Raw genomic sequence first — 25433 nt, 5'->3', positions numbered from 1 at the left:
TAAAAATAAAAAATAAAAAAATTATTATAATTATCAAAATAATGAAAAACGTTGATGAGAACTATTAGCTAAAAAATAATGAGAAAAATCTGAGATAACGGAACGGACATTTTACAAACAGACCAATATACAGGGGCCACATAATGATGGAGGAGACCAGGAAGCCTAACCATACACCTGCATGGAGCCGTTAACGTTACAAAAGTCTCGAGAACGATGAATCACATATTCTGGCGGAAAAGTAAGCAAATAAGCAATTGGGTTTCCTCTTTCACTTTTTTGCTTTTTTAATATTAATTTTTGTTTTTCATTCCTTCAAAATACATTTGCAGCAGTGTGCGGAATTGTGTTTGGTTTTCTGAATCTCTGATTCAATTAAAAAAAAAAAAAAAAAAAAAAGAAAAAAGGATGGCGGAAACAATTAGGTTCTTTGAGCTCAACACAGGGGCTAAAATCCCTTCCGTCGGATTGGGAACGTGGAGGGCCGAACCTGGTGTCATCGACCACGCCATCACCGCCTCTATTAAGGTGATAAATATCCCTTTTTTTTCTCAAATTGTATAAAGTTCAAGCTCAGCGGTGCTGGATAAGTCTGACTCTATTGCTCTGTAAACGCAGGTTGGGTATCGGCATATTGACTGTGCTCAAATGTATGGTAATGAGAAGGAGGTAACTCCCAACAGTAAATCCATGTTTAATGGTTTTTTTTTTTTTTTCTTTTTCAAAAAAATTATTTTTTGAAATATAATCTAATATTGGGTATGGTCTAATACTGGGTATGGTGGTCTGTAATTTTCGGTTAGAACAAAGCTTTGGAAATTAAAAACTTGTTGTTAACCAATTTTGCTTTGTTAAAATGTAGATTGGTTGTGCTCTGAAGAAGCTGTTTGATGATGGGATAGTGAAGCGTGAGGACTTATGGATAACCTCAAAACTCTGGTTTGTTTCGAATTATATGGGTTTTGAAATTGAAATCTGTGAATTTTTCATAAACAATTTATTATTATAAGTATTTTTTTTTTACCATTTGGGGATTTATGGTTTATTATATTATTTTGAATGTCGAAGTTGCAATTATCTGTAGGTGTACTGATCATGCACCGGAAGATGTACCAAAGGCACTTGATAAAACTTTGCAAGACTTGCAACTTGAATATTTGGATCTGTATTTGGTATTGCTTGTTATATTTGAGTTTACCCTTTGATATAAGCATGTAGATCTAGTTTTATGCCTATAAATTTTTAGAAAGCTTGAGCTTCAACACACTACAAATATATATATACATGCATATATACATACATATATATATATATATAAAACTTGTTGCAGATTTGAAACAAGACAGTCCAATGGAACAGTAGAACTGAAAGTGCATGAAAGTTTTAGCCTAAAAAGATTCCTTTTAGAGACAAATTCATTCTGCAATATTAGAGTATTTATTTTATCATCCTGCACTAATTAATTGTCACATGATTTGTTTAGGTCCATTGGCCAGTCAGCATGAAAAAGGATTCAATTGGTTATAAGCCTGAATACCTTACAGAACCTGACTTGCCGGGTACTTGGAAAGCAATGGAGGCGCTCTATGACTCTGGTAAAGCTCGGGCTATTGGAGTTAGCAATTTCTCTACAAAGAAGCTTGGAGATTTATTAGAGGTTGCCCGCGTGTCTCCTGCTGTTAATCAAGTGGAATGCCACCCCAAGTGGCAGCAGCCAAAGCTACATGCATTCTGTAAATCTAAGGGAGTTCACTTGACTGTGAGTATGATTATTTTGAGTAAAGCTACAGATCATATTATTAAGTTTTCCATAAAAGCAGAGTGTAGTCATCAATTTATTGAGTTTTTCTTACAGACCATCCACTGATTACTCTTTAAAATGTTAATGAATATGATGTTTCAGGGTTACTCGCCACTGGGTAAAAGTAACGTTGTTAAGAATCCAATTTTGACACATATAGCAGAGAAATTGGGCAAGTCTCCCGCACAAGTGGCTCTTCGTTGGGGACTACAAATGGGTCATAGTGTAGTGCCTAAGAGCACAAATGAGGATAGGATTAAGGAAAACTATGATGTTTTTGATTGGTCTATACCCGAAAACTTGTTTGCCAAGTTTTCTGAAATTGAGCAGGCAAGTATCTTTCCTGTTTTTCCCTGTCTCTGATCTGTTTATCTGGAAAACTACATCCATTCTGATTCTGCTTTCCATGCTGGGCATCTGATATAAACTTCCATCTGAGGAAGTTTGGTTTTGTAACGTCTACTACTTCATTGGATTAATTAACAATTAAGCACCTGCATGCATTTCCATAGTAATCTACATGATAGTGATGCTTCCACTTGGTGAATATTCATTCCAACCAATTGTTATCCAAAAGAACATTTAGCTTACTTACTCTGTGATTTGTTGTGTTTTTCTTGGTGTGCAGGAAAGGCTAATTACAGGTGCTGGATTTGTTCATGAGACTTTCAGTGTCTACAAGACTCTTGAAGAACTATGGGACGGCGAGTTGTGAACATTGAACAGACAAGATGCTTAAGAAGCATCTAGCTTGTTTGAGTGCATATTACGTTATTTATATGTACTAAACCTAAATTACATACAATACTTGTTTTTTCAGATTAATTATGCTTTTAAAGCTTGAAAGACAAGAGCATTTGTGGAATGCATCATTTGGAGAAGAATCACATCATGCAGGCCATGTAGGGTGACATTGCAGGATGGTGTATTAGAAGTTATGTTACTTTTTTTTTTTTTTTTTTTAACTAAATGTTTATGAATCAACGAAATATATACTGTTATTGTACTGACTATTGAATAGGCAACTGGACATTTGTCAATTTTTAGAGTTCAGAGCAGTGTAACTCTAGTCTTAATAATGCATACTGATTCAGTTATTTTATTTTGCACAAAAGATTCTTTTATGCTATGTTTGGTAGTAGGAGAGTTAATGGGGAAAGGTTAAAAAAAAAATGTTTCGATTGTTTGATTATAGAAAATTATATATGATTGAGAGATAACTTATTTATTTACAGAATCTGAAGAAAAGTTGCTAGTGATTATCTAACAATTAATTCTTTTCAAACTTTTGAAGTGGATTAGAATAAAAACCAAGCAAGTGTTGTGTTTTGAAAAAGTTTAAAAAGTATAGATTTTTATTGGCATAATAATCAAATAGGAGTTATAATTACATTACCACCAACCCTTCCTTACCAATATTTATTACAAAAAAACAAAAACTTTTGAATAATATCACAAATGTACAAGATAGAGAGTGAGAGAAATAGCCAAAGATTTTCATTATAAGAACACGTAGAAAGAAAAAAACAATAAAATTCCTTAATGGGGTGTTTAGGTAATGTTAAAGTTAGTGGGAATATAAAATTTTTTGGAAAAGTTAAATATTTTTTTGTTTGGATAATTTTTAAATTTTTTTTCTGTTTGGATAATTTTTAAAAAAAGAAATTTGTGGATCCCGTAGAAAATAAATCTTGTAATATAGAAAACTGATAGGGAAAATGAATCTTATTAAAGAGATGTCGTTCTAAAATTTTCTGAGAAATTGATATTACATATTTTTTTAAATATAATTTTATCTTTTAATTTTAATATATAAATTTATTTAATTATTTATAAGTCCTATTTTTTTCTATAATTAACCAAATATTATAAAAAAAAATTTTAAAATATTCATTCTCAAAAATTAAATTCCAAAAAACTGATTTCTTTCAATATTTTTTTTTTTACCAAACATTCCATAAGTAGAATTTTATTTATATGTCAAACAAGATATAACAATTGTAAATGAATCGTGAAAATCCTAATCAGTTAATTTTCACCACTGTTAAAATTCCAATAGAGAAATTTTGTGAAAAATGTAGTCTAAGAACCTCTTGATCTTTTCCCTAGAATCTTTATCATTTATTCATCCGTTTTTTTATTTTTGTTTTTTTTTTTATTTTTTGTTTTTGGTTTTCTGTTCTATATCCGCTTCCGATTTTTTTTTTTTTTGTTTTTTTTTGTTTTTTGTTTTTGAAACAGTTCCTTTTCTGATTTTCAACATATTTTTAACCGATTATCACCCAAAAAAAAAAAAAAAAAACAAAACAAAACAAAACAAAACAAAAGCTAGTTAACGTGGGGGAACGCAATTATTGTTGTCAATTTGGAAAAAGTAGCAAAAAGCAATAAAGTACATTGATTTCAATTTTTAGGCCGGCCGGCCGAATCTGCAATTGCGAAACAGAGAAGGTGCCTGTTTAGGCAAAACTTTTGAGTCACAAAAATCCACATTATGTAAAGTCGATAATTACTGCTAAACTATAAATTAGTCAAACTTTTAATTATAAAAAAACAGAATAAAATGAAAAAAACTACTTTTTTGACCGGATGTATTTGCGTCAAGCTGGTAAGCTCCCCAGTTTATTTGGAAATAAAACACGTGCCCCCACCGTCCGACCGCCCTTGTGCATTAACGAGGGTGGGGTCCAAAGTCCTGCCGCTTACTGATTTGGCTTTTCAACGACAATGATGGAGTTGTCGTAGAAGTAAACGGTCCTGGTCGAATCTAGAGGGACGCGTGGCATTTATCGGAAAGAGCAAGAAGCATCTTTCCCGCCACACAGGGCAACTGTACCTTTTTATTTTTCCTTTTTATAAATGGCAAAAGGCACAAAAATATCATCTCAGTGAACACTCTAACCCCCCTCGGCTACTTCAACTCTACGTCGAAAAGACCACGATTTTTCTCGAGAGTTTTCTGGAAATGGCGGACGAAATTAGGTTTTTCGAGTTGAACACAGGCGCTAAGATTCCTTCTGTTGGGTTGGGGACCTGGCAATCGAGCCCTGGTGTGGTCGGCGAAGCCGTCGCTGCTGCGATCAAGGTCTACCTCTTTTTCACTTCTTTCTTTTTGTTGGTTTAGGTGTTTGAGAAATCGCTGTTTGATTTCTTTTTGAGTTATGAACGTTCGTGAGCTCGTTGCTTATTAGCGTAATGCGTGAGGAATTTTGAATCTTTTGCGCTAGAAAATTCTAGCTTCCTTTTTCTTTTTTTAAAAAAAAAAAATATATATAATCTAGTTTAAAATAGATGCCGCATAGTTTTTTTTTTTTTTTTTTTTTTGAGGTAAAAATTGTTTGAAACTCGTAAAATTTTTGCCTCGAGAATGGATTTTGTAGTGTTTATTAATGGAAAATGTTTGATCAGAATTTCCGTAATGGAATTTCTTTGATAGTTTAGGATGCAAGTTTCCTTTGAATTAAATTATTTTCTACTTGTTTCTAAGAAACTTTGGTTGATTCTATATGAGCAGTGCGAAGTCAATTTCCTTAAAGACGAGAAATCCAACTTCTCTTTCTCGTTATTGGCATTTAGGCTTTAGATTTATCATTGTATTTGTAAAGGGCTTTATATCTTACTATTAGAAAGTATTCAATATAGGATAGTGCTTAACCAAATATGTATCTTTGTCACTGCAGGCTGGATATCGCCATATTGATTGTGCTGCAGTTTATGGCAATGAGAAGGAGGTAAATACTTGTAAACCAGTTTATGCCTTTTATTTTATTTTATTTTTTTCCCCCCAAGAAAAAAGAAGTTAATGATTTCACATCAAGCATAACCAGCAGTAACCAATTTGTTTTCTTTTTATTTGCTAGGGACTTAATATTGCTTTGAGAAACTAGTAATATTTTGATTAAATCTCTTGCTGTATTCTGTCAGATCTCTGTTCTTGTTGTGTCTGGATTAGTTGATTTGCATAAGATGACTCCTTCATGTTATTTTCTTTTTTGGTTATGTAGTAGATGCTGGCACTGTGGGGTTTGTTATTTTCTTGTACTAACAAATAATATCTATCAAAACAGAATAGGATACCCATATCAATCAGTGAGACTGGACCATTGTCAAAGTAAAAATCGTTTATATATACATACTTTTGTATATATTATATAAATTATTTTCCACTGATGCACTTATTTGCTATATATTCTTTTGTTTCTGGAATTTTTATTACTTCTTGATCCTGTTTCAAATTAGACACATTATGTGGAAATTTTATCTGAGAACATGTTGGGCTTCCAGATAAGGTAAAGGTAGAATTGGATATTGTATTGTTCTTTAGCAACTTAGTAATCTGCTTTCATTCGTTTGTTGTCTTGCATTGTTAATCGGATGTCGGTAGCAATAAACACGAAGGAGGGCTGTTCGTAGTGTTACTCTTTGGTCTGACTATATGCAGATATTTAGATGGTGGCTCGGCGCTTATGATTTCCTTTTACTTATGTGCTAGTTTATATTATAATTTTTATTTTTTGGTTGAAGATAACATCATTCTCTTTTCTCTTTGCTCGAAATGCTTAAGTTTTTGGCAGGACTTTTTATCTTCAGTGTTTAACTAATGTTGTTTTTATTTCTCTTAGATTGGTTCCGTTCTAAAGAAGCTATTTGAAGATGGTGTGGTGAAGCGTGAGGATTTGTGGATTACCTCTAAGCTCTGGTTTGTTTTTAATTTAATGCTAACTTGATCAACTGTCTTGAGGAAGCACAACATGTGTTACCCTTTTATTCTAAACCAATGGTGCTTTTATGCTGGATACCTTCTAAAAGAATATGGTCTGCAGGAATACTGATCATGCACCAGAGGATGTGCCAGAGGCATTGAACAAGACTTTGCAAGACTTGCAACTTGATTATGTTGACTTGTACCTTGTATGTATTTCCTGTTCAAAGTTCATCTCCAATTTTATTGGAAAAAAATTTTTTCTGCTTAATTTTCAAGAAAATGGTGCTCTGTTTAATTTTTTTAAGTAGGAAAGTAAAATACAGAACATTGATATTTAGTTGCTAGCTGTAATTATCCAAATCAAAATTGTATGTAACTGACATTTCCCTGTAATAGGCTGATAGCTATAAATTTTCTTTTGAAAATTGTAAATGAGTAGCACCATCTTCTGGAACTTTTTACTTTAATATTGGGTTATTATTCAACTCTAACTAAGTGAGCCTGCTTACTGTTGAAGATCCACTGGCCAGTAAAGTTTAAAAAGGGGTCAACAGGCTTCAAGCCTGAAAATCTTGTTGAACCAGACATACCAGGCACTTGGAGAGCAATGGAAGCACTCTATGATGTTGGTAAGGCTCGAGCTATTGGTGTAAGCAATTTTTCTACAAAGAAGCTGGCAGATTTGGTAGATGTTGCACGTGTTCCTCCTGCTGTCAACCAGGTGGAGTGCCATCCCTCATGGCAGCAGGGCAAGCTACATTCATTCTGTAAAACCAGTGGCGTTCACCTATCTGTGAGTGTTCATATACTTGATTAATCTATTAGTGTCAGCACTTATACGATTGAAATAGTGCTAAAACAAAGAGATGCACATGCTTTAGTTTGCTGAACTTTTAATATTACCTTTTATGTCGAGATAACTGTAAAATTTATATGAGCTTTTCTGATGCTTGTTTAGGGTTATTCGCCTTTGGGTTCTCCTGGCACCACGTGGATCAAAAGTAATGTCCTTCAGAATCCAATTCTTAAAACAGTGGCAGAGAAATTAGGAAAAACTCCTGCACAGGTTGCACTTCGTTGGGGCCTGCAAATGGGTCATAGTGTTCTTCCTAAGAGTACAAATGAAGCAAGGATTAAGGAGAACTTTGATGTTTTCAGTTGGTCTATTCCAGAGGACTTAATGGCCAAGTTCAATGAATTCGAGCAGGCAAGTATTAGTTCCTGTAATTATCCTTACAATCACTAAACCTGGAAAGGCTGTATTACAGCTAGTTAAGTGATAGCTACAACGTTTTAGCTGTTTCTGGTGCAGTAACGACAACCTATAAAATCATAGCCATCTCTTATTATGATCTCATTTCCCACATTTTATATTTTTTGTAATTGGTCATCATGGACTTGGATTGCTGAACTAAGGTTTAGCAATTTCATAACTATGTTGATGGAGATTCATTTGGTGATAAATTAATATATTCTTCTAATTCACAGTCTCACTGCCTGATTGTCTGATTATTAAAGTGATATCCAATTTTTGCAGGCAAGACTAATCAGAGGGGCTTCCTTTGTTCATGATACTTATGGTGTCTACAGGACCCTTGAGGAGTTCTGGGATGGTGAAATCTGAAAGTGAAATATGTGCGCTTTATCGATTGGGAACGAAGGAAGCGGGAAATACAAATGCTACTGGATAAATTGTTTCATTTGAGGACCTTTAGAGGGTTTTGATTAATTGGGATTCACCTACTAAGTGTTTCGTTGTTAAATAGACGAGCATTAGACTTAAGGCTTTGGACAGATAATCTGCGTTATTAATTTTTTTTTTTCCTTCTCTTTGTTGTGTAGTAAAATACTAAATAGGACGGAATATCATTGATCCCCTTCCAAATGGAGTTCATTGTATGTTGTTTTTATCTAAAACTAAAAAACGGTGTTTTTGGATGGGTCTATTTTTCTTCTTGGGTTTATACATGATCTTGCCTCAAAAATTCTTTGCAATAACAACGATAAAAGCTGGTGTAACTTAAAAGGCGGGAGACGGGTCTTTAAAAATAAAATAAAATAATATAATAACTAAATAAAAATAATAATAATTATATTCCTTTTGCCTAATGATTTGGGAACACTCTCAAACTCGACATTGAACGGGTCACATCTGGCGGTAGTCTTTTGGGGAAATTTTAATCAAAGTTAACGAGAGAAAATTAAGGAGTTGTTAGAATAAGTTAATTAATAAAAATTTGAAAGTTTCATAGATGTTAATAATTTAAATAATATTCTTAGTAAAAACAAAATTCTTTTTTTATTTATTTATTTTAATTTAATTTCTTTTCTTTGTTTGGGAGAATTTACCCCCCCCCCCCCCCCCCCCCCCTTTTTTTTTTTTTTTGGGTGGAGATGGGAATTTACCTTTGATTTAGCTCATCTTTTTCCGGGCTGTTCCACTTTTTTGTCTAAATAATATAAAATACAAAGTAGAAACCGTGGAGGCCAAGGAAGCTGAGAGAGACCAATCCTAGTCTTAAACCCTCTACCAAACCTTCTCTGTTTAATTAAGTAGTTGTTAGAATAAGTTTAATTAATAAATATGTGAAAGTTTCATAGATATATAATAATTTAAATAACATAAACACCAAAAAAAAAAATTTAAATAATATTCTTAGCAAAAAATAAAAATATTTTTTTACTTAAATTATTATTATTATTTTTTTTTTGGGGGGAGAATTTACCTCTTTACAGCCTCTTTTTGGCTCATCTTTTCCGAACTCTGCCACGACCCACGTTTTCGTCTAAATAATAAATAAATACAAAAATACAAAAATAGAAACCGTGGAGGCCAAGCAAGCTGAGAGAGACCAACCTTAGGCTAAACATGAGGATTTGTTGATTACCTAGAAGCTTTGGTTCGTTGTTAATTTAATGCTAACTTAATCAACTATCTTTGGTTTGTTTTTAATTTAATGCTAACTTATTCAACTATCTTGAGCAATCACAACATGAGTTACCCTTGTATTCTAAATCAATGGTGCTTTTGTGCTGGATACCTTCGAAAAGCATATGTCTGCAGGTGTACTGATCATTCACCACAGGATGAGCCAGAGGCATTGGGCAAGACTTTGCAAAACTTTCAGCTTGATTAAGTCGACTTGTACCTTGTATGTATTTCCTGTTCAAAGTTCATCTCCAGGTTGTCTTTTAGGCTTACCTTTTTATACAAGTACCGTATAGATGAAACTGTGCTAGGTCATATACAATGAAAAAATTTTCGTTAAAAAAATGACATTCTGTTTGATTTTTTTATTGTTTATTATTATTTTCTTAAAGTAAAAAAGTAAAAGGCAGAATATTGATATTTAGTTGCTTGCTATAATTATCCAAACTAAAATTGTAGGCAACTCACATTTCCCTGTACTAGGCTACTAGCTACGAATTATTTGTTGAAAATTATAAATAAGTAGCATCATCTTCTTGAATTCTTGTACTTTAATACCGAGGTTATTATTCAACTCTAACTGAAGCGAGCCTACTTTACTGTTGAAGATCCGCTGGCCAGTAAAGTTTAAAAAGCGATCAAAAGGCTTAAGCCTGAAAATGTTGTTGAACCGGACCAGACATGCCAGGCAATTGCAGAGCTTTGGAAGCACTCTATGATGCCGGTAAGGCTCGACCTATTGGTGTAAGCAATTTTTCTACAAAGAAGCTGGCAAATTTGCTATATGTTGCACGTGTACCTTCTGCTGTCAACAGGTGGAATGTCATCCTTCATGGTAGCAGACCAAGCTATATTCATTCTGTAAAACCATAGATCACCTATCTGTGATTGTGTATATATTTATTTAATTTATTAGTGTTGGCACTTAAAATGATTGAAATAGTGCTAAAACAAAGAAGTTCACCTGCTTTAGGTTGCTGAATTTTTAGTATTACCTCTCATGTTGAGATAACTATAAATTTTATATGAGCTATTCTGATGCTTTTTTAAACTGAAGAGCTATTCTGATGCTTGTTTTATCTTTCTTTTAATAGGGTTATACACCATTTGGGTTCTCCTAGCACCATCTGGATCAAAAGCGATGTCCTTCAGAATCCAATTCTTAAAACGGTGGCAAAGAAATTAGGCAAAACTCCTGCACAAGTCACACTTCTTTTGGGCCTGCAAACTGGTCGTGGTGTTCTACCTAAGAGTACAAATGAAGCAAGGCTAAGGAGAACTTGGATGTTTTCCGTTGGTCTATACAAGAGGACTTATTGGCCAAGTTCAATGAAACCGAGCAGGCGAGTTGTAGTTTCCTTGGCTATCCTTACCATTACTATACTTGAAATGGCTATATTACAGCTAGTTAAAGTGATAGCCGCTGCTAGTGCAGCAAAGACTCGCCACCTTTAAAATTCATAGCCACCTCTTATCTAATATGATCTCAATACCCACATTTTATAATTCGTTTAATTGTGAATTATGGACTTGAATCACTAAACTAAAGTCTAGGAATTTCATAACAATGATGGATATTCAATTGGTGATAGATTAATATGTTCAGGTAATTTAGAGTCTCACTGCCTGATTGTCTAACTGTTAAATTGGCTTTTTATTTTTGCAGGCAAGACTAATCAGAGGGGCCTCCTTTGTTCATTTGTTCATGATACTTACGATGTCTACTTGTCCATTGAGGAGCTTTGGTATGGTGAATTCCGAAAGTGAAATAAAGTGGGGGTTTTATTTCAGCACATATAGCAGATGTTACTGAATGATTTGCTTCATTTAAAGACCCTAAAGAAGAATATGTCCAATTGTGATTTACCTAAATTGATTACTTGTAATGTTTGTGTTTCCTTAAATTGATAATAATAGGGACATTAAGAGCTCAAGCTTTTGGACGAACCGATAATCATAAGGATTGAACAAATTTGCCTACCCCTTTTTGTCTATTTGGTTTCGGTGAATATGTTTGTATATGATCTGTGATATCATTTATTTTCCTTTTTCTATGTTGTGCATCGTGTAGTACATAGGAATATCATTGATGCCCTTCCACATGGAGTTCTTTTTTTTTTTTTTTTCCCTGTGATTACATTTGGGTTTTTGAATTGGCAAATTTTTCTTCTTTTTTTTTCTCCTTTGTTCTTGGGTTTATACATGAATTTTGGCTTGAAATATTCATTCCAATAATATAATGGGTTACTAAATTTAAATGACTTCTGGAATAATGTAAATATTGCCATTAGACCGTTTTCATATGAACAAATTAATTAATTATTATGCTTTTGATAAATAATTAGAAAACACCATTAAAGTCAACATTGCATGTTTTTCGAACTCAACAGTGAACGAGTTACATATCCTTGTCTGTTGCAGCAATTTAAAACAAGTAACGGGGAAAATAAATTAACCAGTGTCAATTTGCTTATATAATTTTTTAATTAATGGTAATTATAAATTATTAAACATTTTAAATAATCAAAAATTTAAAAAATAAAAAAAAATATCAAATAATAATTTTTTTATTTTTATTTTAAACAAATTACTTAATTAGAGATTTTCTAAAATTTTTCTGTATTTTATATGATTCGAATCTGTATTCTATCAAAAATCCTTCTATTCATATTTTCATAAGGACAAATAAAATAAAAATGCTTAACTATTAAAATTAATCTTTTTGGTAATCTTATTATTTAACTAAAAACTAACAGCTTTATCAAACTGAAACTTTAATTTTTTGTCCCCAAAAAAAAAACTGACTTTAATTTATTCATCTTTTGCTCATGTTTCCGGACACTTTTCACATTTTTGTCTCAATAAAAAAACCAAATAATAATAATAATAATAAATAAATAAATAAATAATAAACAATCAAACCTTAGGCCTAAAGCCCTCTCCAAAACCCTAAACCCTTTAATCGGCCACCCATTTTTTCACTTTCTTTCCGCCTTCTCAATTCTTCTCTATCACCAAAGAAAAAACCATGGCTTTCCACTCCATTCTTCACAGGGCGTCCTCGTCCGTACTCCCACTGGCAATCCGCAGCGTCAGATCTTCGAGAACCTTCCATGGCGCAGTCTCCACTCTCCTCACCATCGACAACAAGGGCAGTCTATGCCGCGACCTCACTCGTCGGAGTTGGGTCCCATTTCAGCGATTCTCTACTGATGTCGCTGCCAATAAACGTAGTGCCGACGAGAATCTGATTCGTGTTCTTGAATCTGAGATTCCTTTAGTTGACGATTCCGTTAGTTCTCTTATCTCTGTTTCTCTGCTAATTTTATTATTTAAATTGCTGCATTATTTTCGTTTATATTATAAATATATCATTGTCTTGATTAATTGTCTACTAAATTTATTAATTTCGCATAATTAATATATTGTGTTATATGTGTGTGTATATATATATATATATATTTTTTTGTGCGTGTGTGTTAGACCATGCAATCCATATAATGTTACTGAAATTTGAACAAAAATTGTGACTCTCACAATTGATTAAAAAAGGCAATAAATTTCTGTTTAGAAGTGCATTTTTGGTATCAAAATTCCCGAAATTCTGAGGTACAAGAACCTTGCTTGAAATTCGTTAAAATTTTACTGCAGCTGGTAATAATATACAATCTGACAGTCATTGCCCAGTTTCTTACCAATTGTACCGTTTTCTTTTCTTCTTATACATTGTCCAATCACATTTTCAGCTATTTTTGGCCAAACTTGTTATTAATTTATTTCTGTTATCGGTTTTAGAAATTTAAGTTCTAGGCATAGGTTTATAGCAAAGTCGCTTTAATATGCTTTTGTAGCGGGTTCACTTCCAGTTATTGTCTATAAATTCCTGAGAGGCTTTTGCTGATTTTGTTGATAGCAAGTTTATATCCTTACTTCTCAAATATTTTACCTTAGTAGTTACAAGAGATCCCTGACGGGTTCCCTTTTGAAATTCAAGATAATACTGGGGAAATAACTATTTTAATATGCTTTTATAGCCTATTCACTTCCTGTTATTATTGTCTATAAGTTCCTGAGAGGCCTTTCTGCTGATTTTGTTCATAGCAAGTTTATACCCTTAATAGGTACAAGAGATCCCAGATGGGTTCCCTTTTGAAATTCAAGATAATACCGGAGAAAGAACTATTTTTCTAACAAGGGAGTTTGATGATGAAATCATCAAAGTCGAAGTTGACATGCCCAATATATCTGCTGAGGATGAGGGGGATGAAGATGCTGAAAACGATGAGGATGTTAGCGATCAATCTAGCATTCCTTTGGTTGTAAGTGTTTCTAAAGGAAGTGGACTACATCTAGAGTTCGGTGTCACTGCTTACCCTGACGAGATTACCATTGATAGCTTGTCAATTAAGCAGCCAGAAGGTTCTGAGGAGCAGCTCGCATACGAAGGGCCTGAATTTAGGTAAGCTTGTCTTAATAATTCATCCAGTTCCATTCTCGTATTCAAGTCTTTTGATGGTGTTATGCATTGTATGATTTTATTTCTTCTTACTTTTACTCAGTGATTTGGATGAAAACTTGCAAAAGGCTTTCTTGAAATACCTGGAGGTTCGGGGGATCAATCCCAGCACAACTAATTTCTTGCACGAGTACATGATCAAGAAAGACAACAAAGAGTACTTGGAGTGGTTGAAAAACCTCAAGAATTTTATTGAGCATTGAACTAGTCAACAACTGTTAGGAAATTAGTAGGTTTGTGCTTATTTTTGATTGTTCATGAGCGGATTTATCATGCTTTAGGGGAGAAGAATCATACATAAGCTTATAAAGAAAAAGACGGTGTAGTGGAGTGAATAATTCCATGTAGCCTTTTCAAGGAATTTAGGAAACTTGATTCACCTGTTGGACTAGGAACCTTATTTTGATACAGGATTAATGATATTTTTCTGTATTAGTAGTTTCAAACTGTAAACTGTAGTCATTTCTCAACTTATCTCTTTGAATGTCATTGATAATTGGTCTTTATTCTTAGTCTGATGACCTGAGCAGATTATTTGGATTTTCCATTAGTGTGATAAGTTCTTATGGGATTATGTTAAAGGGTGACATTGATTACCTGAATAAAGCCCTTGGTTCTTCTCTTACTTCCTAATTAGGTCTGAACAGTGAACATGGGGAAAAGCGCTCGAGGAAATGGACAATATTTTATGAAAATGGATAAGGAAGGAAGAGACAGAGTATTAGGAATGAAATTGATTAGGGGCCAACAATAGACTAGTCCGATTGAGAAGACCATAATTTCTCTCCTGTTTAAAATAACCGATTCTTTACAAGTGAAAATTTTCATCTCACCTTCACTTTCAATCAATTATTTATCCAATGGCATAGTCCTAATATAGTCTTAGGTAAGGATAAGTATAATTAAATTTAAACTAATAATATAATAATACTTTATAATTTGGTAAACATTTGATAACTTAATTAGTAGCTCTATACTTCAAAAAAAAAGAAAAAAAAAAGAAAAAGAGTAAGTAGTACCTCTAACATTGTCATTCATATCGGTGTACTAGTATTAGTATTTTTGTACACCACCATTAACCTAAAAAAATAAATAAATAAATAAAGGAAAATCCCTAAATTTTAAGATTTTATTCATATTTTATATTTTTGAAAAAAAAAAATGGAAAATCCCCAAATTGTAAGATCTTATTTATATTTTATATTTTAGTTGGCTTTCAGTTGTTCAAAGTGTAATTGTGGTAGGGATCTCCTGCAAGATCCAAGTTTTTAGCCGTGAACCTCTAAGGTAACATATATCCCCCAGCATTTACATCAAAATTCCAATAAACATTAAACACGAAAAAAGAAAAAAAAAAAAAAAAAAAAAAAAAAAACCAATCGAGGTTGGCAAAAATTGACCCCCATCAACTTTGTATCATTTCTCACCAACATCTTATGCTTAAGAGTCGTGTAATATCTCTATATAGGACGATCGGCATTTGCGAGAACAAAAGGTTAAAAGTTAGAAATTTTTTTTCTTTGAGAATAAAAATGGATCACAAGGATACAAAATGTGGCCCTTTGTATTTTGATCTTAATACTGGTGCTAAGATACCGTCTGTTGGTCTTGGAACATGGAAAGCGGAACCGGGTGTCGTTGGTAATGCCGTCATCGCCGCCGTTAAGGTTTGTTTATTCCTTTCCACACTTTAAATAATTGAAATTTGATCACTTTCTCATTAATGTTTTTGGGTTTTTTATTTTTATTTTTATTTTATTATTATTATTATTTTTTTTCAGAATGGTTATAGGCACATTGACTGTGCTCAAGTTTATGGCAATGAAAAAGAGGTAATCAAATACAAATACAATTTTATTTTATTTTTGGTGCTTTCTTGTATTAATAGCCTATCTTATAGGTAGGGGTGGCACTGAAGGAACTATTTTCTACTGGGGTAGTGCAGCGTAATGAGATCTTCATCACATCTAAGCTATGGTATTTTTTTTTTTCCTCATTATTTAATTTTTTTTATTTCTTTTTGAACTGATAGAGTTGAATTAGATTGATATCCTAGAAGTGGTTAATTCTCTTTATGTTTTGGGAATTTTTTTGTTGCTTCTGACTTGAAATTATGCTGTATAATTTATGTACACATATATCAGGTGTAGTGACCAAGCACCTGAAGATGTTTCAAAGGCTTTGAGCAAGACTCTAGAAGATCTGCAGCTTGACTACATTGATCTTTATCTTGTATGTGTCTAATACTTGGAACCGCCTTAATTAGTATCTCATAAGCCTTTATTAAGTTTATATCATAAGCCTTTATTAAGTTTTTTTTGGAGTAGTTTTGAAAATGACATTTTTTTATTACAGATACATTGGCCATTTCGGACAAAGCCCGGCTCTCAAGGTTTCTCCCCTGAAGTCACGGCTCCTTTGTGTCTCCCTGAGACATGGAATGCAATGGAGGGCTTGTTTGCATCCGGTCAGGCACGAGCAATCGGGGTGAGCAACTTCTCGACTAAGAAGCTGCAAGACTTGTTGTCATATGCAAAAGTTCCACCTGCAGTCAATCAAGTGGAGTGTCATCCAGTTTGGCAGCAACCTTCCCTTCACAATCTGTGCAAATCCACTGGTGTTCATCTCACGGTATTTTTCCATTTTTACGAATCTTTGTTCGTAGAACTTTGCTGTCTGTGTCATAATGAGTGGGAAATTATTGCAGGGATATTCTCCTCTGGGATCTCCAGGGACTTGGTTAAAAGGAGAGATCATGAAGGAACCAATCTTGGTTGAAATTGCTGAGAAGCTAAACAAGTCACCAGCACAAGTAGCTCTTCGTTGGGGTATTCAGAGTGGACATAGTGTCCTTCCAAAGAGTGTAAATGAATCTAGGATCAAGGAAAACCTGAGTTTGTTTGATTGGTGTATTCCTCCAGAGCTCTTCTCGAAAATTGCAGGAATTCACCAGGTAATATGCCTCAGAACATGTAGTACTTGTGCTTTATTTTTGTGAATTTTGATGTGCTCAAAATGTTCTTGGTACATCATGCAGCAAAGGCTTCTTCGTGGAGATTTTGCAGTCCACGAGTCTAGTCCTTATAAGAGCATTGAAGAACTTTGGGATGGTGAAATATGATATGAACGGCAGTGTTCCTTTTCAGCTTATTGTAATTTCTGTTCCTTGGAATAAGTTGTTAGGAAAAATAATGTAGAGCCAAATTATAGTATAGGTTTCATATATAGTTGGCAAAATTTGTTTACAGATATCATTATTGAAACCCAAACTGTCAAGTCCCAGGCAATCATTCTCATCACTTTCCTTGCCCTCTCAGTAGAGGATTTAGCAAAAAGGAAGATTAAAAAGTGATGCTCCATAATTGAACCAGAGATACAAATAGAACTATTATGCAACACTCCAAATTACTGGAATTTATTTTTCTTGTTGATTCATTCCCACTGGATTGAATATGATGGCCTTTCTATGAAGTTTTTATGTTTCCCCTTAGATGAATGTGATGAAGCACAAAGTTCAACAAATCCATTCCGTAAATTTATCAACTGCGATTGATCAAAATTGTACTTGTTAATGATTTATGCTTCCATTTTTTTCTGTCAAAAACAAAAAAATACAGAAACTAAAAAAAACAAAAAAAGAAGATGTTTGTAAAAACTCCCCAAGTATGCTTCAAAACAAATAGCTATACAACTCAACCACATGACAAGTAGCTCCACTTGCAGTTTCAATGTACTCAGCTTCAACCATTCACAAAGCAACAATATGTTTCTTCGTTGAATTAGTCAATAAAAATTCTCATTACCTGCAACTTTCTTTTCATTGCTTGCTAAGTGCTCGTTTGGTAGGGTTTATGCTTTTCTTTGTGCTTGTCTTGAAGTTTTCCACAATATAAGACCCTATTTTTCCCTAAGTTTTGTAAAGTTTACTGGTGCAAATTTTCCAATACTGACCTCATTTTGTAAACAACATTGAAACCCTTATGTAATCTACTCCTTGAATAGCAATGCTAATTCCTATTTAAATAAATTTAATATTTTAATCAGTATTCAAATGTATTTAATTTATGGACCAAGTCTAGAAAAGCAGAAAAGAGATTGACAGAACTCCGAGAGTAAATCTCAATTGAGTGGTAATATTGGTAATCATGCTGTATAATCATGTTGGCAAGTAAGCAATGACATGGCAAAGAGTTTTTATACTTAAAAAAATTGTAATAGTAACAAATAACAAAAAATACAACATAAAAATGAGTTTTATGTTGTAATTTAATAGTATGATCCAGGTGAAATTGGATAAAACTAGACAAAAGGAAAGTTAAACCTCCATACTTTTATACAACTATACTTCATTACTATCAAATACAATTTTTATGACAGAATAAGTCACAACGGTAGATTATAACTTTCCATTAAAAAAAAGAAAAGAAAAAAAAGATACTAATAAATGAACAAAAATTGAGGAAAAAGAAATGAATTTCAATCGTATGAATAATATTTTTTGTCATCCAAAGAATTAAAAGAATGTAATAAAGTTTCTGAAAATAAAAGGCAACAAAAAACTTCGGAACCAAAAAGGGGATCGAAGTTTTTCTTTTTCTTTTTTCTTTTTTTTTTTCCTTCTTTCTTTTTTGAACTAAAATTAATATTATGGATACGCTACATTGGATTTGAAGAGCGATTGGTATATAACTATAACTATTAAATAGGCAGATAGGATCTTGAAAGTCAGGAATGAACCACCATCATCCAATCACCATCTACCACTGGAAGATTCTTGTGTGTATAGTTCACTCCTTTATCACCATCCACCACCTGCCCCTTTCCTCTCAAAATCCTGCATTTCCATAACAAAACATAAACCATGCCCATCAACAAACAAAACAATTTTCTGGTTTCTGGTTTCTGGTTTCAAAAAAAAAAATATATTGTTTCAAGAAATGAAATGTAATTGGTTTTTAATGCATGAATCTATTACAGTACTACTTAAATACTGTAAAGATCTGTTTGATATGTGGATTGGACTGAACTGGGCTAATGCAGGATTGTCATACCATCTTGTTGTTAACAATCCTTCAACTCCTACAGGACCGCGAGCATGAATCCGGCTAGTACTTATCCCAACCTTTTCAAGCCATAGAAGGAAATTAGAAAACAAAATCAACCATGGTCATACTAGAATTAATACTTTTAGAAGGATCCCATACCTCTGCACCAAGTCCAAAGCGTGCCCCATCACAAAATCTTGTACTTGCATTGTGAAATACAGCAGCACTGTTGAGTCAAAACCATATTTATGTTTCATTAAGACGTTCAACATTTGAAAATGTATCCAAAATTATTAATTTGTAAAGATCACAATTGAACCGACACTCCAAGAGAGGGCTTAATTTATTTGTTAGCTATAATATGCCAAATTGGCAAGTTCTACACTTTCCACAGTGGGCAAATGAGACTTACCAATTGGCTCACTTCTATTGAGAGTCCAATTTTAAGGCAGTTACATTGATAACCAGTGGGATTAAAAGATGAGTGTCTGATGTAGTAGGTGTTAATTATTGACATGTTCTTTTAAAAAGACAGTTTTCCAATGTGTAAAAAGGGTTTCTAGTGGAAATCTTGTTTACTAATTGCCTAAACTCAAAATGTTGGTCGGACGAGGTAGCTGCAGCAATCATCTTTCCAAAAAAAAAAATTGCTGACTCGTAGAAACATTGAAGATTACGTTCTGATTTTTTGTTTCTTTTAATGCAAGAAACTCTGTAGATATGCAGAGGTTACCTGTCAACTTGATGCAGGAAAGTTTCACCAATTTCTTCATCTTCTGTGACGATGCAATCAGTATGAGCACTGCAAAAGAGCCAAGGGTGAGGAAGAAGTTATGATAATTACTACTTGATAAGCTTCAATCCAAAGAGGAAATATGTATACAGCGATATTTAAAAGAAAAGTGGTTCCATCAAACAAAGTGCAGTTAATGTTGTTGAGGTTAACAAATACCTTCCATGTTCATGAATGTGATCAATGGCAGCAAACACATCATCAACAATTTCGACAGTGCAGGCCAGGGAATTATACTCATGATGCAATGAAGTTGCCTCTGGAATTCTTAACAAAGTGCTTGCTCTAGGTCCACCATACAGAATAACACCTGTAGCCAAGAACTTGCATTTATTGAGTAATTTGCTTTGGCACTGAATAATATCAGATAATATATTTCATCTATCTCAATTTGGAAACATTGTGAAATAAATAAAAAAAAATTAAAAAAAAAAAATGGCAAGAAAATCATTCTTAAGTCGCTGTGAGAAGGTACTAAATAATTGTATAGTCAAACCTTTGTGGCGGAGTGCTCTAATAAGCTCATTAAATCCTTCATGATGAGTTAAATCCTTGTGTACGAGAAGAGTTTCCTAAGGAACATGATAAAACAACTATAGATGAGCATAAAAGATCAAATTGCTAAAACCAAAACTTTATGGACAGTTTGGCATAAATAAATAAGCATTGGGAGAAAAGAAAGAACAACAGAAATTACCATGGCATTACAGGCAGCAGGATAATCAGTCTTTGCATCTAGAACAACACGCTTTGCCATATCCATTTTAGCCGACTTATCAACATAAACATGGCAAATTCCATCTGCACAAAAAAATTATTAACTTTACAATAAGCACTACTTTTGTAGGCTAATATTTTTAGCCATGCAATTTGTCTCACCAGCATGACCAAGAACAGGAATCTTTGTCGACTCTTTGATTTGAGAGACAAGTTTATTACTGCCTCTGGGGATCACAAGATCAATTACATCATCAAGCTGTGGCAGGACAAAAATTATCAAAATCCATTTTATAGAACTATTCAAGAGAATTTCCATGTTTCTGCCTATTACCTTGAGTAGATCTGGAATATCCTCTCTTGAAGTCACAAGTCCAATGAGTTTTTTGCCAACTGAATCTGGGATTGCTGAAGTTATGAGCTGCAAAAATGAAGAAAATAAACAAAATAAAGACTCTATAGCTAAACTAAAAGCAACAGACACTGCACTCAAATGCAACACTTTTCCCTAGTTGCTTTTTGTAATAGAACATATTGATAAAGAAAAGAGTGCTGAACCTAGGGTATCAAACCTTGTGCAAAATTGCATTTGATCGCTTCGCTTCTTTCCCACCTTTAAGTAGAAGACCGTTCCCACTCCGAATTGCTAATGCAGCTATCTATTGAATCATGAGGAACATAGTCAATGATCAAGAATTTTCCACCTCAAATTGTTCTTACTCACCTCTGTTTCTCTATTTTATTTTTTGCCTTTCTTTCTTTCTGCTAAGTTCTTAGCCAGTAACTTTTTATACTGACTAAGAGTGCAGACTCATAAAGTCAGGGTTCCATTAAACTAATTGGAGATGTTACAAACATCGCAGAGCCAAATCAACACTGAACCAGATTATACATATATTTTTAACTTCTGTTGATTGTTAAATTACCATTGCTCCCCAAAAAGAAAAAAGTTATTAGGAAGCAGGACAAACTGTGTATATGAAACTAATACATAGCTTTAACACTCCCCTTACTTGAGCAACACTGAGGATCAGCAAGATTCTAACACAAGACCTTCTGCAAAAGGTGTTCATATTTACCTGAACTAAGGCATCAGGTCGAGACTCAAAAACAACCAGAAGGACACCCAAAGGACATGATACTTTCTTTAAGGTAAGTCCATCTGCAAGCTGAATGAAAAAGCAGTTGTAAAAAATGAGTGAAGACGGTAAAGAAAATCATTACAATCAAATACAAAAGAGTAAGCTTGTTATTCATTTCCATAAAGCTTCAACCATGAAGACCAGTTTCATTTCATACATAAACAATTCTTTTCACAAAACAGCCCTAATAAATTATATGATGCAATCAAATCCTGCATAGCATAAACAGCGAGAAACTTCTTTTTATCCATATGACTATTTGAATTCAATATAAAACCTTTTCCACAACATGCCTCAGAATTACCAACTGTTAAAAGAACTGACCTCTGTTCTCTTTAAAACATGACCAATAGGCTCTTCCATGTCCGCAAGTTTCCGAACAGATCTCGCGAGACTAGAGATCTGCATGATTCAATGTTTTTTCATCAAAAAAAGTACAAAACTTCCTGCTTCTTAAAACTTTCTGGTTAGAAGTCATAAAAATTTTCTGCTTCTTAAAACTTTCTGGTTAGAAGTCATAAAAATGCAACCATGAATACAAAAGTCAAAACCTAAAAGCACAAAGAGAAAAATGATGTCCAAGTTGTTCGTGGTGCTTGCCTTCCCAGGCTTCAAGGCCAAACGAGATAATAATGGCTTATCGTATCCACCCTCCTGTGCAGCAGAAATATCAGCTTCATTCTCAGCTCTTATTGCACTTTCATTTGCCTCCAATGCATCAGCTATGTTCAGCAAAATTTGCCTCCTCTTTTTGGATTCTAATGCCTGAAATGAAAGTCATTCATGTTATTTACTACAACCTTGCTATGCCCCTAACAATGTTCAACAAAATGCTTATAAGATAAAGAGGAAGATTGAGCTGTGAGGAAGAGAATGAAGACTCAGATTCACAACCATAAAGAATAGTATATTACTTGAAGCCGCCTTGAACATTCTCTTGCTGCAACCGCCATTTCACGTGCACTGACTTCTTTAACTACAGTCCACATATGTGCATCTTTATGAAAAACAGTACCAATTCGCTCTCCTTGAAGTACTCTTATAATGTTGTCTGTGGCATATCCACTACAGTAAATGGGAATAAATTTAGAGTAAGAACTAAGAAACAAATAACTCTATATGAGGAAAAGAAATAGCAAGCTTCATAGTGTGCAGACAAAGTTTAAAACAATTTAAATTGGCTAAAGAGACCTCTTGAACCGGTTACATATAATCTTCAAAGAGAAAAAGAAAATTCTTCTACACTCAAAACTTAAAAATTATACCTTGTAATAACAACAGGAGTACCACGATCAGCAGCATAAACAGCAGCTTCTACCTTGGCAGTCATACCACCTCTGCCGACCCTGGATTTGTCGCCAAATGTAATCTCTCCTTGATGTTTCTCTTTGACATATGTATCAATTAGCTTTGATTTTGGATCACTTGGAGGACCACTATACAGGCCCTCCACATCACTCAGTAAAACAAGAAGGTCAGCTTTTTGTTCATAAGCCAATAGACCTGCCAAACTATCATTATCCCAAAATATACCAGAAGAATCCTGCAAATACTTCCTAGAATCAGAACCCACATCCTCAAAAAAATAAAATAAAAGATGGAAAAATAAATTGCAGTTTCATGCCTCATATGGTGCGCTCCTAGTGCTAACAGCATCATTCTCATTGAAAATAGGAATAACCCTTTGACCCAACAACGAATTGACTGTATCTGAAAGTTGCTGTCTGAATGCTTCATTACCAAAAAAAGCATCTGTCACAAGAAGTTGAGAAGAGGTAATATCAAGCTGCATCATGTGAAAGAGTTTGTATTAGCACCTGAAAAGGTGGAAAAAAAATTTGAAAGAAGGAAGAGAACATAAAATTTTTTTATGTTGTATTCTAAAAGAACTAGTTTGTTTGAAAAATAAAGTCATAAATTAGGCATATAATTTGTAATTTGAGATGGTTTAAAACACAAGACTTCAAGAGATTGTGTTCTTAGAGATAATAGAAATAGACATAATTCATAATAAAATTGTAAATTTGGTTGTTTTTGTGTCACACCTGGCTAAACATGGCATCATAAAGAGCCATAAGACTACTCTGCCCAACAGCTGCACAAGCTTTTCCATCAAACTCTGGATTTGGACTTCGGAGATCAGAAAAGCTGCAAATACATCGAATGAATTCCTTTTTACGAAAAAAGTTTATTCACTTCCATGGTCATATGGGTGCTCAGATTATGTAGGATTTAAATTTTCATTGTTTAATTGGTTGTATACAACTCTAAAGGAAACAACAATATAACAGAAAGTTTATTATTATTATTATTATTGTTATTATTATTTAATGTTCCAAATATAGGCTAAATGAATGCAACTTTATCATTCTCTCTCTAAAGTGGAAGAAACAGAAATAATTTCTTAGAATTTGAACGTAATATTTTCAACATAAAATAGTCATCAACTGGGGAACAATATATATTCCTCAAAAAAAAATCCTCAAGTTTAAAATGACAGCATGCACTCTAGTTTAAGATTTTTTTTTTTTTTGGTTACAAAATTACACACTCAAAAAGAGAAACAAAATAACATGCTATTTTCAGATCTGATTTGCAATACATAGATTATGCCAAAAATAAATAAATAATAGTAATAAATAAAGAAAGAAAGAAACATAATGATTAATTTATAATAACCTGCTATTTGCCAATCTCCTGTATTTGAGCCTTTGACGGCCAAGACCAACAGCTCCAGAAGTCACCAAAATAACCTCATATCCTCTGGAGTTTAATTCTTTAAGCTACAAAAAACATATAAAAAAAAAAAAATGCATGGTTAAAATACATATATAATACTACTTTAAATTCCCAATATTAGAGGGAAAAAAAAAAAAAAAGGGGGCCAATATAATGTGTACCTGCTCACAGAGAGCTCCAAGTCTACCCAATGCTAATCTCCCATCCGGTCGAGTAACCACAGCTGTTCCCACCTGCATTTACACATCATCCATGTTTCAGATCCACACACTGATCATAAAATCCCAAATGGCAATATATTTTTGTTTTCAAGAATATACTATAAACTCATACATACATACATACATATATATATATATATATATGCAAATTTGTGGAAACAAAGCCACTAAGCTAAATGATAATACATGATAACAGTAAAAATAATAGGAAAAAAATAACAATAATAATAATAATATTATAGAAAATAAGAACCTTAACCACGAGGCGTTTAACTTTGTTCACGAAAGCTCGAGTAGGATCCATGGAATCTCAGTAGTGGGTAAAAGAAGATGATTAGTTATACAGAGAAAGATAAAACTGTTTTTATTTTGAGCGTGTGTTTAGAAAAAAGAAAAATGTCAGAAATATTTCGGATCAGAAAAGAGATCGTAAAGATCGTAGGAATTTGTGAATGTCTGGTTACAATGAATGAGGAGTGAAGCCATGAAGCCACGTATACAAAAACTTACTGTCTTCACAAGAGTTACGTGGGTATTAGGAAACTTTGCGGCTCATCTTATTAATTTAATTTACTACTACTTTAATCTAACTAATATATATCGCCTATGTTTAAAATGCACAATTTTTTAATTATTATATGTAAATTGGATAATTTTTTTTTTCTAAAAAAAACATTTTTAATAAATGCATTTTATCTCTTTTACTATATATTAGAAACTATTAGATATTTCTAATTAAATCATCCATTAAAACTTGTTGTATAAAAATAATTGCAAGCAATCTTCTATAAAATTGAAAAAAAAAAAAATTTCTTGCATTAATTA

General features: G+C 33.2%; 5 protein-coding genes and 1 pseudogene across 6 annotated transcripts; 5 read left to right on the top strand and 1 right to left on the bottom strand.

Moving 5' to 3' along the window:
• The first annotated feature begins 84 nt into the window (after window positions 1–84).
• LOC107430806 (NADPH-dependent aldo-keto reductase, chloroplastic) lies at window positions 85–2898 on the top strand. 2 transcript variants are annotated; one of them, XM_048463875.2, is made up of 8 exons: window positions 85–241; window positions 336–528; window positions 619–669; window positions 863–939; window positions 1085–1172; window positions 1484–1759; window positions 1904–2131; window positions 2430–2898. In XM_048463875.2, exons 2-8 carry the CDS (start codon window positions 409–411, stop codon window positions 2514–2516), a joined length of 927 nt encoding a protein of 308 aa, XP_048319832.2. In that variant the 5' UTR covers window positions 85–241; window positions 336–408; the 3' UTR covers window positions 2517–2898. The 2 variants fall into 2 exon arrangements, with proteins under 2 accessions (XP_048319832.2, XP_048319831.2); XM_048463874.2 differs by having other exon boundaries at window positions 333–528.
• Window positions 2899–4673: 1775 nt separating this feature from the next.
• Window positions 4674–8452, top strand: LOC107430805 (NADPH-dependent aldo-keto reductase, chloroplastic). Its single transcript, XM_016041667.4, has 7 exons — window positions 4674–4886; window positions 5482–5532; window positions 6424–6500; window positions 6625–6712; window positions 7024–7299; window positions 7465–7713; window positions 8044–8452. Exons 1-7 carry the CDS (start codon window positions 4767–4769, stop codon window positions 8128–8130), a joined length of 948 nt encoding a protein of 315 aa, XP_015897153.2. The 5' UTR covers window positions 4674–4766; the 3' UTR covers window positions 8131–8452.
• On the top strand, window positions 8391–11296 carry LOC107430790 (NADPH-dependent aldo-keto reductase, chloroplastic-like; annotated as a pseudogene).
• Window positions 11297–12348: 1052 nt separating this feature from the next.
• LOC107430807 (uncharacterized protein At2g39795, mitochondrial) lies at window positions 12349–14463 on the top strand. Its single transcript, XM_016041669.4, has 3 exons — window positions 12349–12727; window positions 13557–13894; window positions 13995–14463. The coding sequence occupies exons 1-3, from the start codon at window positions 12464–12466 to the stop codon at window positions 14152–14154; spliced, it is 762 nt and encodes a 253-aa protein (XP_015897155.2). The 5' UTR covers window positions 12349–12463; the 3' UTR covers window positions 14155–14463.
• Window positions 14464–15109: 646 nt separating this feature from the next.
• LOC107430804 (NADPH-dependent aldo-keto reductase, chloroplastic) lies at window positions 15110–17473 on the top strand. Its single transcript, XM_016041666.4, has 7 exons — window positions 15110–15618; window positions 15733–15783; window positions 15852–15928; window positions 16096–16183; window positions 16307–16582; window positions 16659–16904; window positions 16989–17473. The coding sequence occupies exons 1-7, from the start codon at window positions 15388–15390 to the stop codon at window positions 17070–17072; spliced, it is 1053 nt and encodes a 350-aa protein (XP_015897152.2). The 5' UTR covers window positions 15110–15387; the 3' UTR covers window positions 17073–17473.
• A 933-nt stretch (window positions 17474–18406) lies between these two features.
• Window positions 18407–25097, bottom strand: LOC107430799 (delta-1-pyrroline-5-carboxylate synthase). Its single transcript, XM_048463514.2, has 20 exons — window positions 24862–25097; window positions 24549–24620; window positions 24328–24431; window positions 23694–23796; window positions 23273–23434; window positions 22914–23191; window positions 22563–22713; window positions 22249–22413; window positions 21973–22050; window positions 21586–21675; window positions 21079–21165; window positions 20841–20927; window positions 20669–20765; window positions 20487–20590; window positions 20286–20361; window positions 19949–20099; window positions 19730–19798; window positions 19156–19222; window positions 19003–19073; window positions 18407–18785 (listed from the first exon to the last, which is right to left on the bottom strand). The coding sequence occupies exons 1-20, from the start codon at window positions 24910–24912 to the stop codon at window positions 18677–18679; spliced, it is 2172 nt and encodes a 723-aa protein (XP_048319471.2). The 5' UTR covers window positions 24913–25097; the 3' UTR covers window positions 18407–18676.
• Between the last annotated feature and the right edge of the window lie 336 nt (window positions 25098–25433).

Source organism: Ziziphus jujuba, chromosome 6 (genome assembly GCF_031755915.1).
Source record: "Ziziphus jujuba cultivar Dongzao chromosome 6, ASM3175591v1".
NCBI lineage: Eukaryota > Viridiplantae > Streptophyta > Magnoliopsida > Rosales > Rhamnaceae > Ziziphus > Ziziphus jujuba.
The sequence above is the reverse complement of the archived record's forward strand: the minus strand, read 5'-3'. Positions and strand labels throughout refer to the sequence as shown.

Bases quoted from the DNA above. Each gene is read 5' to 3' on its own strand.
- LOC107430799 (XM_048463514.2), bottom strand. From the start codon at position 24,912: ATGGATCCTACTCGAGCTTTCGTGAACAAAGTTAAACGCCTCGTGGTT. The intron at 20,591-20,668 runs GTGAGACAAATT...TTTTTTGTGCAG, and splicing joins TCCTGTTCTTGGTCATGCTG to ATGGAATTTGCCATGTTTAT. The intron at 18,786-19,002 runs GTATGACAATCC...ATGGAAATGCAG, and splicing joins GGATTGTTAACAACAAGATG to GATTTTGAGAGGAAAGGGGC.
- LOC107430806 (XM_048463875.2), top strand. From the start codon at position 409: ATGGCGGAAACAATTAGGTTCTTTGAGCTCAACACAGGGGCTAAAATC. The intron at 529-618 runs GTGATAAATATC...CTGTAAACGCAG, and splicing joins CCATCACCGCCTCTATTAAG to GTTGGGTATCGGCATATTGA. The intron at 2,132-2,429 runs GCAAGTATCTTT...CTTGGTGTGCAG, and splicing joins AGTTTTCTGAAATTGAGCAG to GAAAGGCTAATTACAGGTGC.
- LOC107430805 (XM_016041667.4), top strand. From the start codon at position 4,767: ATGGCGGACGAAATTAGGTTTTTCGAGTTGAACACAGGCGCTAAGATT. The intron at 5,533-6,423 runs GTAAATACTTGT...TATTTCTCTTAG, and splicing joins TTTATGGCAATGAGAAGGAG to ATTGGTTCCGTTCTAAAGAA. The intron at 7,714-8,043 runs GCAAGTATTAGT...CAATTTTTGCAG, and splicing joins AGTTCAATGAATTCGAGCAG to GCAAGACTAATCAGAGGGGC.
- LOC107430807 (XM_016041669.4), top strand. From the start codon at position 12,464: ATGGCTTTCCACTCCATTCTTCACAGGGCGTCCTCGTCCGTACTCCCA. The intron at 12,728-13,556 runs GTTAGTTCTCTT...TACCCTTAATAG, and splicing joins TTCCTTTAGTTGACGATTCC to GTACAAGAGATCCCAGATGG. The intron at 13,895-13,994 runs GTAAGCTTGTCT...ACTTTTACTCAG, and splicing joins TACGAAGGGCCTGAATTTAG to TGATTTGGATGAAAACTTGC.
- LOC107430804 (XM_016041666.4), top strand. From the start codon at position 15,388: ATGCTTAAGAGTCGTGTAATATCTCTATATAGGACGATCGGCATTTGC. The intron at 15,619-15,732 runs GTTTGTTTATTC...ATTTTTTTTCAG, and splicing joins CCGTCATCGCCGCCGTTAAG to AATGGTTATAGGCACATTGA. The intron at 16,905-16,988 runs GTAATATGCCTC...TACATCATGCAG, and splicing joins AAATTGCAGGAATTCACCAG to CAAAGGCTTCTTCGTGGAGA.